Source organism: Gossypium raimondii, chromosome 11 (genome assembly GCF_025698545.1).
Source record: "Gossypium raimondii isolate GPD5lz chromosome 11, ASM2569854v1, whole genome shotgun sequence".
Classification (NCBI taxonomy): domain Eukaryota; kingdom Viridiplantae; phylum Streptophyta; class Magnoliopsida; order Malvales; family Malvaceae; genus Gossypium; species Gossypium raimondii.
In genome coordinates, this window is record NC_068575.1 from 8,911,780 (window position 1) to 8,927,643 (window position 15,864).

Here is a 15,864-nt window from a genome sequence, read left to right on the forward strand (position 1 = left end):
GGCCTTTGTGTCTCGTATCATGTTATGTATATTTTAAACCTTCGTAACAGTGTTTTACTATAAATGCAAATATGAAATGATAGTGCACGGATAATCGGTAAGTGATATGTGTTTGATTTCAGATATTTTGGCCTTGTGATCTTGAAATCATTAGATATAGTTGGCATGCCATAGGATTGTAAGTACTCACTACATCTACAGTGATTTTGGGTGTTGAGGCCCTGGGACATGTTGGAAGGATAAGGGAATGTGAGCTAAGCTCTATTCAACGAGACATGTGAGGGGAAATAAGGAGAGTGTTAGCTTTGTGCTTCACTTTTGAGACATGTTTGACTCTGTGAGTCTATGTGATGTATTGGACATCCGTATATCTGATGAGTGATGATAAAGCTCACTTTTATATTTCATAGCTCAAGTGTCAAATTATCTTAAAATGTATATATATGTGTATTGTGATGTATGCCTAAATAAGTAGGTGGTTGCTATGCAATTTATCTATAAACATGCTATGAGTATTGTAATATATGCTTGAGTGTTGTGTGATTATATGAGTATTGTGATATATTCTTAAATGTTATGTGATTATATATGTAATGTGATATATGCTTAAAAGTGAATATGATTACCATGTTAATGAACTAGAAATAATGTACAAGTATATTATGACACTAGAACTGGAACTGTTGAGGTTGTGCTATATAGTTGTTTCGTTGATGCTGGATGAATTGTTTGCATAGTAGTTGTTCTAGGCATTCACTGAGCTTGTTAAGCTTACGCACTCCTTTCTTAAAACCCTTGCAGGGTAGTTAAGTGTCGGTGTGAGCGGTGTGGTTCCAAGAGGTGATCCAAGCAAGTACGTTTTCATTTTTTCGTAGGTGTTATTGTTATTTGTTTATGTTTTGGGAATAAGGAAATGTGGTAGACTTTTAATGATATTTTTCAAGATGTGTTGAAAGCTCCATAGCTTAATTGCTCTTAGGATTTTGAGAATTGAATCGTATTATGCTGATTACATTTTAAACTTATTTTCGATGTTTGAGACTATTATTACGACCGTTTTGATGTTTATTTGATGATAATATGATATCATGATGAATTGGTACAAGTGAGAGTGACTGATATTCCTAAAAATATTGTATTTGTATTGGTCTGAAGTAGGGGTATCAATATTCGTGTTGTAAACACGGTACCTCTGTGATTTTGAAATGTGTAGGAAGCCAGAATCGCAAATTGTTATTGATACCATATCACGATTATTGATACTCGAGGTAATTTTATCTATACTTTTTCAATTGTATCTATATTTTCTTGTGTTTTGATTTTAGACAAGAAACAAAATGAAAATTTGGTATCGATTTTCCAGGTGGTATTGATACCACTTAAGGAAAATATCGATTCCCATGGTTTAGTATCAATACCTACGTGATTGTCTTAGAAATTTTGCTAAGTGATCCTAATGCATATGTCTTAGAAATTTTGCTAAGTGATCCTAATGCATGTTTAATTATTATTATAAGTTTATTTAAAGTATGTTTGACATGTTCTAATGATGATTGATAAATGTTTGACTAAAAATTTATAAGATCACTGGTAAAGAGGATGATTTCTTAATAATGTGACAATTGACTATGAGTATGATATGAGACGGTGGTGTTGCATCTTGATATTAGGGCTTGGCGACCAAGCTGGGTATAGGGTGTTACATAGGTACTATATATCGGTGGTGGATACCATACCGATGGTTGGAATCTAACATTTTTTATAGATTCTTGTCAACTTGTGTGAGCATCATCGAGTATTGGTTAATGTCCCGATTGCCAGCCTCTGTGAGCATTAATTTCTCGTGTATCTGAAATTAATTTACTATAATTCTTCAGACAAAACAGTTAATGAACTATTCAAAAATGGATCTCATGGCATTAAGTGGTTGTACAATTACGTGGTAATGAATTTTGGCATGTGAAACAAGTAATCTTAGTATCTTGCAACGTTGTATATACATGTCTAACCATGTGGTATGATAGGGAATGTGGAACGAGGCTTGGAAATTCTAGTTATGCCATATTCAAATTGTATGATTAAAATGACAGGTAAGTGTTGTTTAATTATACGAACTTACTAAGCTTTATGTAAGCTTACCTTATTTTGGTTTTCTTCCTTGTAGATTGTTAGATTCATGCTATCGATTGGAACATCGTTGGAGATCACACTATTCGTCAAATTTTTCGGTAGCTATTTGTTTATTTTGGTCTGGTTATAAGTGGCATGTAAATAGGGTTTTGGTATATGTATGTTTAAGATCATTTTGCCATGTTTTGTGCTATTTGTAATATGAAATATGTTTGTTGATGTAAATCCTTAATGGTATTTTGGTTTGGTTTGATATTTAATGGCATATGGGTGTTTGAAACCTATAATGCATTGTTAATTTGTTGAATTGTGTAACACGCCAAACCCGGCCTAGAAGTTTAAACTGAATCTGGACAAGTTACACCAACGTATTGAAAATTGATTTTAGTAATTATCCAGAAAACATTCAAAACTTTACTTGATTCGTGGCGGAAAATCTTTTGGAGTTTAAGGTTGAAAACCAAAATCCGTTTTATCGAATTGAGTGATTTTTTAGTTTCGCGTTAGAAATGATCAACTACTAATGAATTTAGCAAACATTAAGACGAACTCAGAAACAGATTACAAACTCAAAAGATCAAAAACATTTCTACATTATCGCAAAACAATCAAAGCTCCCACACATTGTTCGGTCCTAAGTTAAAGCCTTACTTGAACGAACTAAGATAAAACCAAGAGGTGAGCTATAAAGCCCAATGTATAGCCAACATCAATTACGATTAACATAACATAACATATAAGTCAAAGTAACACAGAAAACTTAAAAGCGATTATAAGACCAGAACGAAACAGATCAGAGTATCACGGAGGTTTCCATCATGCTAATACAACAAAAATCCCAAATAGAACAAGACAAAGCATAACATAATAAAATAAAACAGAGTATAGCAGAACTGAATAGAGCTACGTAGAGGATGTATTTTTATGAAAATGTAGTATTTTTCAAAACAAATCAGAATGCAAATTTATCAGAAAACATCCTACCCAACTCCGCTACACACCAAAATAGAGTTCCCCTGGGACTCGTCCAACCAAATCACACAAACAGATAACTGTGGACAGTGCCACCAGAATTTTGCAAATAAAACTATCATATCAGATATATGTGATCAAGCCCCTACATTGCAATGAAGCTGCAAGAATAGAATCGTGGATGAACACCAGATAATACATATCATCAAACTGCCAGAAACTTCCCACTTTCACATCATCCCAAGTTCCATGCAATGTGTCATGTCATGCATATACAAAATCAGAGTGATAAGTATGTAAGTCATGCTATCATACAGTAACAGAGTTAGTAAGTATGTGAGTCCATGCATTATAAAACAAATTATCAAAAAATAAAAAATAATATCATATTTTCCATGAAGTCATATGCATGGTTATAAATCAGAATCAGTACCAATCAATTCAACATATTCGGATATCACATGTTCTTAAAAAACAGAGTAATGTAGAGGCGTACCATCAAACTTAATAGAATACAAATCGTACATAAATAGTTCGTATACCTTAAACAAGAACACATTACGTTTTGACTGACCCTACTTAATTAGGTTCAAACATAGAAAATATACGTACAGATCACAAGTTGTTCATCATCAGATATCAAGTTATATAACCTAATTCAGATTGTACAAACCTTACAGTAGGCTTGCATTCGTTTTGAACGATGTTTGTAGCCCGAGGGAAAAATCCCAAATATTGGCCCACACACCCGTGTGGTTTCACACGGCCCAAAAAGCTGGCCTGTGTGACTCCACATGGTCTGGATCACACCTATGTCACTTGCTCATGTGGTCCTAATTCGTAAATTGTGAGTTACACGGCCTAGACACCGAAATAAAACGTTTAAATTAACATCTAAACTGAAGTACGTCGAAGAACTTCAACACCAAATATCAAACGGAGTTAGACGCTTACCTTTACTCGTAAACTGAAACACGAAACTTAAATCGTTAAAGAAACGTCACTCTCAAGATCTTTGCCTAACAAAACTTATGCGAATAAGAAAATTACCCTTTAGAAAAAGGAAACATAACTTTGTTTATCATAACTTAAACAAACCAACTTCAGAGAGGACACTTACAGTTCGATTGAAGATTAATAGCACAAGGGAATTTGGCGTAACATTTTGGAAAGATTCAAATAACATATCAACGAAACGAGGGAAAAGAAAAATATAATTGCAGTGAAGAAAAACAAAAACAAAAGAAGGGAAGAATGAACGTTTTGAAGAAAAAGAATGGGGAAGGAAGTTAATCAACCTCTTAAAGAACATAACAAAACTAATTTAAGGAATATCATAAAAACATTTTCCCCATTGCATACGCAAAAATTTGAACACAAGACCAAAGGTATACTTAAACTTAACCACTAAATTCTTAACATCAATTGATCAAAAATAACTTATAACCCATATTTCCAAAGCAAAGAGGTTAATAAAAAATAGAAAAATTTCAAGAAATAGGATTCGAACCCATAACCTCACACACATAACAAGAACATCTAACCACTGAACCAAATCAAGTTACTTGTTCAAAATTTCCAAAATCTCAACTCAAAATCGAGACATGACTACTCTTGATTTCACAACTCAATTTCTTCTAACTCAATTTTTGGCATGTTATAAATTGGTATTTATATGATAAGCTAATTGGTGAATTTCAATTGATGATTTTGGCATTTAGTAATTGGTGTTGATTTGGTGAATGTACAAGTATGGAAAGCTAGTTTTGTTTAGGTTTGGATGGTTAATGCTTATGATTAAATTGTGGTACCAATGAGGGCATATTGGTTAGACACTTAGTTTGAATGTGATTTTCCATGTTTTGAAAAGTTTTGGTACATTTTATGTAGGTTGTTGGCTGACAATTGCATGACTTGTGGTCTAAGTAATTTAGGTTGAAATTGCTTGTTTTATACGCTACTTTCACATATGCACGGCTTGTGACACGGTCTGCCACATGGGCGCGTGTCCCACATAGTTTCATGACACGACCATGTGGTTTGTTTAATTTTGGTACAGGTTTGTCTATACGGCAACAATTAGTTACATGGCCTAGGCACACGATCGTGTGTCTCAGGAGTACACGACTTAATTTTATTACACGGTTAGACACACGACCATGTTATGGGATCACACAGTCTTAACCTTGTCACACGGCCATGTGACCTTAAGACCGTGTAACCCCTGTTTTCACTTTTCACCTGAATTTTTGTAAAAGTTTCAAATTAGTCCAGATTTGTTTCTGGGCTGTTTTAATAGCTTCTTATGCTCGATTATGATGGATTATCATTGAATGATTGTAATTATACTATGTTAAGAAGTGTTTAATCATTTATGTTGAGATAGTGAATAACATTGATGTTTTACAGTTGTAATACCTTATAGCTCAGGTCAGGTGATCAAACCGGGTATAAGGTGTTACATGCGAACCCTTATGTTAGAAAATGAAATATTATGCCCCAAGATGTGATTGGATTTGTAAAAACTTAGTGTTTGCATAATGTTAATTCATTTTTTTTCTAATTCCTTATGTGCTACCATGTAAAGTTGTTAATTTAGTGAAGTATTCTGCTGTTGTGAACCCAAAAGCCTGCAAAGTGAGTTCGCAAGCTTGAGTTGTCTTATTTTTGTGCATATTTTACTTTTGTTTACACTTATTTATGAACCCTCAATTATGCATGAGAAAACTTAACTTCTTTTTTTTTTTGTATGCGAGACCCCCACAAGTATGTGAACTCTTATTTGTATGGGAGCTGGTTAATAGAGTTTTGCTGTAAGTACTTATTTGTCATTCTGCGGCACATTAATAACTTAAGCACATTCTATGTTGTTATCTGCTGGTGTGTTGGAGGTTAGATTGAGAGTTAATGTAGAGTCACTTAGGTGACTAATGTGAAGTTCTATAGCTCTGGTTTGACAATCGGACCAAGTATAGGGTGTTACAATCAATTCATAAATTGTATTCTAAATAACATAAAAAAATTATGCAACAAATGAAACAACTAGTTTACTTGTATTATAATCAAATAACGAACAACACTTGTAATTTATAACCATATATAGAATATTTATTGTTTTAACATTAATCTTAAAGCATATATCAGGGCGATAAACCATTATTCTTTCTTTATATATTAAATTCTTATAAGAAAGGCATGATATAAAAATCTTAAAATGGTTAGAAAAAATAAAAATAATTTTTAAAATATAATTGCTTTGAGGCGTGCAGATCACTTCCAAGATAAAAAAGAAAAAGAAAAAAAACCTTGAACACTCCAAACAGAATTGTAAAATTGACTAATAGAAAAGTCATTTATCTAGACATCTAATAAGTGTATCTTTTCATGATATACTCTTTCATAAATATATATCTTTTGATGAGATACTCTTGGCTTGTGTTGTTTTACAATACAACTTTACATAAAGTTATACCTACAAAAGTTGTCTTTATAATCCAATTATTTGATCAATAATTATTAATTATTACTTAGCAATAAAATATTATTATTACCAACATTACTGTCTAGTAACACCAGCAGCTAGAGTGATCAATATTTAAATCAAATTGCTATTTCAATCTGAAGAATGAGTAATTGATGCTCGTATTTCCTCCAATGTTCGTCCTTTAGTCTCGGGTACCATTGTTGCTGTTAGGATGAAATTTGCAAAGCTAAAGGCTGAAAATATAAAGAATATTCCTGAAACAATGGCAAAAGAAATGCAGTGGTTGTTAAGGTCAAAAAGCTTGAGAAATATTATGAAAAAAATGAATAGGCATCAATCACCTGTTGAGCTCCATTCAATTAGGAAGTTGAAGTAGTATGCGACAAGCCAACCAGTGAAATTGCCCATAACATTACAGATGCTTCCTGCTGAACCTTTTACATTTATTGGAAATAACTGTGGCAGAAGTAAATATATTTCAATATGATGCAAAAATGGATGACCGAATAAGTAAACAAAGGCAAACACCTATGTTACTTAGAGTGAAGTGTGAGTGTCGGGTGTTGACATGTATCCGACGTAGGTATACTCAAATTTTAGTAGTTTTTTTCATTTATTTGAAAGGCTTTTGGTATCCTCATACCCATGTCTGGATATGGTTGGACACAGGTGTCGAATATGGTTACTTCAAGAAAAATGAAGAGTTGGAGCAACATGGAACACAATTTGCAGACCTCTGATAGTAATAGCAATGGTAGTACTCCGCCAAGTGCATATGAGCCCATGTACATCTGAAAGCATTATCCAATATTTAGAATTGCTAAAGGAAAAGGGGAGAAAAACAGAATGGAAGGGGAAAATGGATGACTTGCCAATACGCCAATGAATGCCACAATAGGACTACCTTGATCCCACCAATTAAAATCCTGCTCAATATTGATCATTGTATTTGATATGTTAGGACATAGTGAAATGCAGTAATAATATCATCTGGGGGAAAATAAAGGCACGTTTTTAGTTATAATGACCGGGCTTCGAATGTTTCTCCTGCATCATTGCACGATATCCCCTTGCTTACGCTTACATTGATTCAAACTGAGGGAGAGGTCATAGGTACTTGTGAGGGAAATAGAACTATCTTAAGGGATAATACCTTTGATGTAAGCATACGCGAGGGTGATGAAACATTAGTACCTTTAAGAAGAATGATACTCCTGTGAGGAAGCTACTAAAGCATAATCCAGCTGATGAAACCTGATTGACACAGTTAAATCATTGTTCAGTAACAATGCATTTTACTTGGCAGATCATTACAAAAATTTTATCCTTGGCTAACCAGTAGGAGTGGTCGTCTTCCTAATTTATCAATTAAGGTTGCACCCAAAATACCAATTACTGTCTGTAAAACAGAACATTTCTTTAGTTACTGAGACATCATCTCATCAATGGAGAAATTTTCTATCCAAAATGACAGTGAAGCAAACCTGAGTAGCAGCTAATGTGATGAGCCCGACCATGCTAGATACACCTTTCAATTGTCATAAAATAGAACTTAATGTAGTTGAACTATTCATAAATTTTCTTGAAGTGCTATGGAGATTGTTAAGGCCAGTAATATTACCAGCTGAGACAAAAATAGCACCAGAATAATATGCAAGCGCATTGATTCCTCCCAAATTCATCAGGACCAACACTCCAGCAACAGTCTTTAAGGAAAACAAGAGATATATCAATGGATTATATAGCAAATATAGAGAAATTGATCAATTTCAACCAAGTTACGTGTCTTACAAGTAATGGCCGAACATACTGCTTTTGAAATATGTCTAAAATTCCTTCACTCGAGAAACTTTTAAGAGATTCCACATAATCCTGTAAAAAGATAAGCTCAGACAAGCAGAAATTGAACCATTATAAAAGTTTATACTTTTTTCCTAAGAAAAAAAACAAAGGTTACTTTTATTTCAGTTGCTTCATGAGAAATATCAGCTTTATCTCCCCTGAGGCACAACAAAGCGGCTTCAAGCTCTTTCTCACGACCAACTTTTGCCTGCACAGAAATATTCTCAGTGGCCATATATCACAGAGGAGATTTCAACCAAAATAGAAAACTCATGATGATCTGCTATGATATATTTGTAGAAACTCAAAGCCATTTGGTAGCTGTAGGACAAAACTAGACATTTCCATAACAAAACGGACAATATCTTGCTGGTTAGTAATGAGATTTTCTGTTTTCTTTTTACTTGAGCCTTTAAGATAGGCACCGAATCGTAGCTGTAAAATTTAAAAGAAACTCGAATTGTACTCACCAGCCATTGAGGAGATTCTGGTATGAAGAAGAGAAGTAGGAGTTGAAGCAGACCGGGAATCGTGGCTGTATGTAAAATCATTCAATAACTGTTACAAAACTATCTGATTGCCTAACCAATTTCCAATGCAATTCAGGAAGTTCTAGTTACCTAACAGAGCCAATGTGCGCCAATGGACAAAGGAACCAACAACAAACATGAACGACGCGCCCCAACCAGTTAAAAACTGCAGAACAAGTAGTATAAGAACCATGAGCCAATAAGTGCATTACAGGCAATGTTTGATTAATGACCTGCACTATGATTGTAAACCTTCCCCTGACATTCTTTGTTGTTATTTCTGCAACGTAGATGGACGCCTGTTTGAGATCGAAATGGTAATCCATTGTAATTCAACATTTCACAACTAATGGATAAAAGAAAATGTATCAAAGCAGACTTCAAATGAGTTACCAAGTAATTGGAAATTCCATTTGTGAATCCTAGTGATAGTCTTCCAAGGTTAAGCAACAAAGGGGCCTTTTGAAAACAAATGAAAGCAAGCAATGTTAAATTGATCATGACAGCTTAAATAATCCTGAAAATCCTCTAATGGATCCATCATTGCCTTACAGCCAGGATCCTAGTTAGCATTGTGATGGAAAAAAACCAATGCAACTTTATATCCGACTTTGTACATAACTCGAGCATGTCGTAAAGAAAAGCTTATGAAAGAATAAGCAGAAGAGCTGAAACCTTTGTAAATGCTATGGCAAGCCATCCACCGATGTAGAACAAATTCAAGATCCACATGGTCTGGTTCGAGACATGGGAGCTAGTTTGTAAGATTTTAGCAAATTAATATTCAATAATTCTCCAGAAGGCTTACCATTTTCCGACCAAACAAATCTGTTATCTTCCCACTTATTGCAGCACCTATTAGTGATCCAATACTTAGAATTGAACCAAAAAGTGAGAACTGCAGAAACAGAGAACTGGCTGTCAAATTGAAACCTCTTAAAAATCGGAACATAAATAGTGGATGGGTTGTTTAACCTCAGCCACAGAAAGTCCCAAGTCTTCCATGATTGAAGATTGAGTAGGCGATGAATATCCTATCTGCCATGCAATCCAAGAAATTAGTAAGTTCCATCATTTTTAAAACTGTTCAAAGAACAGTTCAACGAAAAGGCACGTACGGCACAGCCAAAACCAAAGGTAATGCAAGCAGCCGTAAGGGTGCTAAGACCAAGAATGCTGGTAAAATTGGAAACAGTCACCAACCCTTCATCCCCGACACCAACACCACCATTTTCCTCATTGTAAACAAGGTTGTGGTGTCCTTGTCTGGAAAGCAAACGCTCAGTTGCCTCGTTTCTTTGCTGCTCCATAGATTGTTCCTCTTCGAAGATGCTAAAAGAATCAATAGTAAATTTCAAATAACAATTTGTAAAAGAACAAAAAAATTCGTTTTCAAAATTAGTGCCGTAGATATAACGTTACCACTTAAGAAGATTGTACAGTCATGTGGTAAAACTTTTAATTGATGTGACAATCATTATGATTTAAAATATTATTTATATGAATATATATTTAACTGTTAAATTATTTATATAAAATAAATAATTAGAAAATTTTAATTTATGTCAAACTTATATATGGAGAATGAAATATAGTAGATTGGATTGTTAATATATAATGGAGAGGTGTCCACTTACACCATTCTAAATTTTAAGCGGTTTTATATCCTTTCATAACTTATTATTATAAGTTTAATATTTTAACAATCCAACCAATGAATTTATCAAATTGTTTATACTTGTTATGCATGTAAATTTTTGAATCAATTCGATATCCATATCACATCAATACAAAATATTATCTATATTAATATATTTTTAATAGTTGAATTTTTTTACATAAAATGAATAGTTAAAATATTTTATTTTATGTCAAATTTAAAAGCATAATCTATATTATTGAAGCATAAAATATAACGATTGAGTTGTTAAAATATTAAACATATAAAAAAAATTCTGAAATAGTGTAAAATCACTTAAATTTTACATTGGAAGTGAATTCCTCCCTTTAATGGGTTTTTTTTTTTATAAAATTGACCAAAAAGTTTTTATTAATTATGAAAATGATCCACTTTCAAAATCATGTATATAAATGACTTGTTTGCTACAGTGAACCTCAGTTGTATCGTTGCCATTGGTGGCACCACCCCTAATAACTCCCCAATCATTGGCTAGTTTCTTAAAAAAATAATTTCCAAGGGTGCCTCCATTGATATTGGCGGCAGCAGTATATATACAGGTAAGCATTAGCAACTAAAACCACCGTATTCTGAAGGAAAAAGAAAGAATATACATTTTAATAGGTGTCGCCGTTGTCATTGGCGACACTAGTTTATATATTTGAAAAAAAAAAGCCTGCCAGAAAGTAATTTTGGTATTGCCCTTGGCATTGGCGACACTGATCTCTTTTTTGGTGTTGTCATTTTTATTGGCGGCACTGATTTAAAAAAATTAATTTTTTTGGTCCCTCTATTTCCATTGGCAACATCGGTGGCAAAAAATGGTTTTTTTTACCTACATTACCATTGGCGGCACCAGTGGCACCGGTGGCAGAAAGTGATTTTTTTTTCTACCTACATTACCATTTGTGGCATCGGTGGCAGAAATTCAATTTTAAATTGAATTTTATTTGGTGTCGCCAGGGTCTTTGGTGGCACCAACCCTTACATATACTGGTTTTTGTGGAGCATTGTTGTAAGTCTTCAACTGGAAAAGAAAAAAAAAAGAAAGAGAAAGTTTTGGGTTTTGTAGAAGATGAGACAAAAATTGTTTTAAAGATGTATAACTCGTTATTTTTTGTGTACGTTATTTTTGACGGGGCAATTATAGAACTGACGTTGGTTGTGTATTTCAAGGTTGGCAGAAAGTAGGGATGAGATTTAATAAGAGTGTGAAGCCGGAACAAATGAGACGAAAGATCAGTGCAAAAATAGCTCTCCATCGTGGAAAGGCGATGTCAAAATTATTCTACAAGTTTCCAATTTCCTCAAATACATGAAAATGTACGAAGATGGAACTGGTAGATGATTATTGATAAGCTATAAAAGTAACAAATTTTAATCTAATTCTTAATGCGTTTTTGGATGATTAATTATGCAAATTAGTGAATTTGATGCTTCTAATACTTTAAATTCATGTTTCTATACTTGGGAGAGCATTTGGGAGTGAAAAGAGCGAAAAATGAGCCAAAATCGGACAACTAGAGTTGTTTTCAGGAGCCGCACGACCTGGGCATTTCCATACGGGTTGGACACACGCTCGTGTGAGCCATATAGGCTGGACACTCCCATGTGCCAGCCCATGTCGATTTCGCACCTTGCTTCCCAAATACGTGAAAAATCCCAATTTTTAGGCTTTCTGAGCATTCTAAAGTCTATAAATACCCATTAGAAGAAGACATAATGGGTCAATCAGAGAAGATCGAAAAAAACACTCGAAGAACGCCATTGGAACCAACTCGGAAGCAGATCTCTATCAAGATTGAAGATCTCCCTTTAATTTCTTTTGAAGTTTTATTGAGTTTCTTTATGTCTTGTGGTTATTCTGATTTTGAGATGTTTCTATTTAGGATTATGAATTAATTCCCTAGATGCCTAGGGAGGATGAAACCTATGATGAATCCTTTTATTTAATGTCTATTTTTACGCGATAAATATTTGATTCTTGTTCTCAATTATGTATGCTTATTTCTTGTTTTAATATTTCTAGGATATTAATTCATGTTTAATTTTTTTAATTTAGTGGAGCAAAAGTCCCTGCTTAAGAGTAGATATAGCATAATTGAGTGGAGTTGCATGCAATCCTAAAAATAGGACGACATAAATATAACAAATTAGAGTCAAATCTAATAGGGGAATCCATAAATCAAGTTAATGCAATGATAAGGGTTTTAATTAGAAAGATATTTCAATTAATCAACCTAAAGTCAGTTCTTCTTACTCTCGAAAGAGATATTAACATAATTTAGGGATTTCTATGGATCAAGACACAAGTGAATAAATCGTTTAATTCAGATTCATAATAAAAGGTGAAGTCTAAGTGGATTCTTTCCTGGGTATTGTCTATCTCATTGGTTAATTTTTTATTATTTCTTTGATTCATTCTCTGTTGCGTTCTTAGTTAAATTAGTTTATAAATTTAGATTAAAGCACATCACTCCAAATTGTCGGCTAAATAATAGAAAAACAATAATTACTAATACTTCTAGTCCTCGTGGATACGATATTCTCTACTCACCATAACTATACTATTGTTCGATAGGTGCGCTTGCCTTTGTCGTATTTATAGTTAGTTTAGTGACCATCAAGTTTTTGGCGCCGTTGCTGGGGAATAAAATATTAGGAACACTTTATTTTTATTAATTTAGCCATTTTTATTAATTTATTTATTCTTTTAGTTCAATTTTTACGTTCTAATTTCTCTTTTATTTGTTTCTGGCAGGTTCCTTTAGTTTATGACTAAAAGAAACCCGTATGGACCATTGTTATTTGATACTGAAATTGAAAGTACAACTCGTAGAAACCGTAGAGAAGCAAGGCAGAGTCAAGAGAATATAGTAGACGAACAAGAGGAAATTATTATTACTGAGGAAATGGGTGATAAATAGAATAGTCAGCTACCTCCCGCAGTTGTTGTAGTTCCAGATCTTGTTCCTCGTACTATGAATGACTATGCCAAACCCACTCTAACTAGGGTTGAATTGAGTATTCTGAGACCCACCATTGCTGTAAATAATTTCGAACTGAAGCTGAACACTATTCATATGGTACAACAGTTTATTCAGTTCGATGGTTTGCAAGACGAAGATCCAAATACTCATTTGGCTAATTTCCTAGAAATCTACGATACTTTCAACATTAATGGCGTCACTAACGATGCCATTCGTTTACGGTTATTTCTTTTCTCATTGAAGAACAAAGCTAAACATTGGTTAAATTCTTTACCACGAGGTTCCATTACTACATGGGCTCAAATGACCGATAAGTTCCTTCTGAAGTAATTTCCACCGGCTAAGACAGCCAAGTTGAGGAATGATATCTCCTCCTTTATGCAGATCAATTTAGATACCCTATATGATGCATGGGAGAGGTATAAGGATTTATTGAGATGGTGCATTCACCATAGGTTACCTCTATGGCTACAAGTTCAAACCTTCTACAACGGTTTGAATCCCTCAACAAGGTAGTTAATTGACGCAGTAGCTGGTGGTACTCTGAATAATAAAACACCCGAAGTGGCTTATGAATTTATAGAAAAGATGGCACTGAATAATTATCAGTGGTAAGTTATGAGGATGAAGCCGGTGAAAGCAGCCGATGTTTTCAACTTAGATGTAGTCACCATGTTATCAAATCAGATAGAACAATTAAATAAAAAATTGATGGCTTCTATGTTTCAACGCAGGTACATCTAGTGATGCAATGCGATACAAATGGAGGAGGAATAAATAATCTAGAATGTTTACCCTTCGCTCCTAGTACAGAGAACGAAAAATCAATTATATGGGTAACAACTCTAGGCCTCAAAATAACCCTTATAGTAATTACTATAATGCAGGTTGGAGGAACCATCCCAATTTCTCTTAAGGTGGTCAAGGAAATCAAAGAGCACAACTCCCTTCGAGCTTCCAACAATAACCTTACTAGCAAGACAAAAAGCCGAACCTCGAGGAGATGTTAACAAAGTTTATCTCGGTGTCAGAAACCTACTTTCAAAATACTGAGGCAGCATTGAATAATCAACAAGCATCAATTCAAGGGCTCGAGAACCAAATAGGTCAGCTTGCTAAGTTAATCTCAAAAAGACCACAAGGTAGTTTGCCTAGCAATATCGAAACTAACCCAAGGGAGCAGCTTCATGCAATTACTGTGCGAGATGAAGAACGGTTACTTGAATCTGAACTAGAACCAAGGGAAGAAATTGTGATAAATAACGATAAGGTTGAGGTAAGCCAGAAAGAGCAAAAACTAGTTGTTTGAATATAAACCTTTAGTTCCATATCTTAATGTGACAAAGAGAGACCACACGAACGAACAATTTGGTAAATTTTTTGAACTTTTAAAGAAATTACATATTAACTTACCATTTGTTGAAGCTCTTTCCCAGATGCCCAATTATGTCAAATTTTTAAAGGAGCTTTTGGCAAACAAAATGAAGCTAGATGATTCATTGACTGTGGAGCTAACTGCAGTTTACTCAGCCATATTGCAAAATAACTACCCAACAAACTGAAAGATCCAATGAGTTTTACTATTCCTTGTTTAATTGGTAGTTTGAATATTGATAATGCTTTGACTGATTTAGGGGCTAGTATTAATGCCATGCCCTATAAAATGTCTATGCAATTAGGTCTTGAGAAACCCAAACAAACTAGGATGAGTATTCAATTAGTGGATAGAACCATTAGATATCCTAAGGGTGTTATTAAACATGTGTTTGTTAAAATAGATAAATTCATATTCCCTGTTGACTTTGTTGTTTTAGACATGGATGAAGACAGTGAGGTACATTAAATTTTAGAACGACCCTTTTTAACAACTGCTAGAACTATAAGTGATGTTGGTACAGGTGAGCTAATACTTCGTGTAGGTGACGAATCGATTACTCTTCAAGCTCGTGATTCTGTTAGAACATCTAGTGGTCAAGATGATTTTAAATCTTTTGTTAATGTTAGTGACCATGTGGCTCAACCTTCTTTGTAGGAAACCCCTCGAAAAACCGTAATGGAGCCATGTTCCAGTTAATGCGACAGAAACAAAATGATTTATGATGAACAAATGTTACAAATCAATGAACTAGATGAATGGCGAACACATGTTAAGGAGAAATAAAAAAAGCAAGATGAAGAGCTAAAGAGATGTCATGATGAGCATGTGGATGGAACACACCAATTTAAGATTGGAGACAA

General features: G+C 34.0%; 1 protein-coding gene and 1 non-coding gene across 5 annotated transcripts; both read right to left on the bottom strand.

Moving 5' to 3' along the window:
* Positions 1 to 6,481: 6,481 nt before the first annotated feature.
* Positions 6,482 to 10,341, bottom strand: LOC105804801 (sugar transporter ERD6-like 14). Of its 4 annotated transcripts, none has more exons than XR_008191149.1 (18): positions 10,077 to 10,341; positions 9,934 to 9,996; positions 9,767 to 9,856; positions 9,634 to 9,693; positions 9,352 to 9,417; positions 9,192 to 9,257; positions 9,049 to 9,124; positions 8,899 to 8,963; positions 8,544 to 8,636; positions 8,378 to 8,458; positions 8,208 to 8,292; positions 8,071 to 8,114; positions 7,923 to 7,985; positions 7,781 to 7,840; positions 7,459 to 7,512; positions 7,230 to 7,377; positions 6,928 to 7,042; positions 6,482 to 6,840 (listed from the first exon to the last, which is right to left on the bottom strand). XR_008191149.1 is itself a non-coding variant. In XM_012637573.2 (18 exons), exons 1-18 carry the CDS (start codon positions 10,266 to 10,268, stop codon positions 6,716 to 6,718), a joined length of 1,455 nt encoding a protein of 484 aa, XP_012493027.1. In that variant the 5' UTR covers positions 10,269 to 10,338; the 3' UTR covers positions 6,482 to 6,715. The 4 variants fall into 4 exon arrangements, 3 of the variants coding, with proteins under 3 accessions (XP_012493027.1, XP_052480213.1, XP_012493028.2); XM_012637573.2 differs by having other exon boundaries at positions 7,321 to 7,377; positions 10,077 to 10,338; XM_052624253.1 differs by having other exon boundaries at positions 7,321 to 7,377; positions 10,162 to 10,312.
* A 3,636-nt stretch (positions 10,342 to 13,977) lies between these two features.
* On the bottom strand, positions 13,978 to 14,084 carry LOC128035066 (small nucleolar RNA R71). Its single transcript, XR_008191471.1, has one exon. It is a non-coding gene; the product is annotated as a small nucleolar RNA R71 (small nucleolar RNA).
* Positions 14,085 to 15,864: the final 1,780 nt, after the last annotated feature.

Excerpts from the sequence above, each read along its gene's own strand:
- LOC105804801 (XM_012637573.2), bottom strand. The coding sequence starts at position 10,268 with ATGGAGCAGCAAAGAAACGAGGCAACTGAGCGTTTGCTTTCCAGACAA. Across the intron at positions 9,694-9,766 it reads ATTTGTTTGGTCGGAAAATG|ACCATGTGGATCTTGAATTT; the intron begins GTAAGCCTTCTG and ends GTCTCGAACCAG. Across the intron at positions 8,637-8,898 it reads CAGAATCTCCTCAATGGCTG|GCAAAAGTTGGTCGTGAGAA; the intron begins GTGAGTACAATT and ends ATTTCTGTGCAG.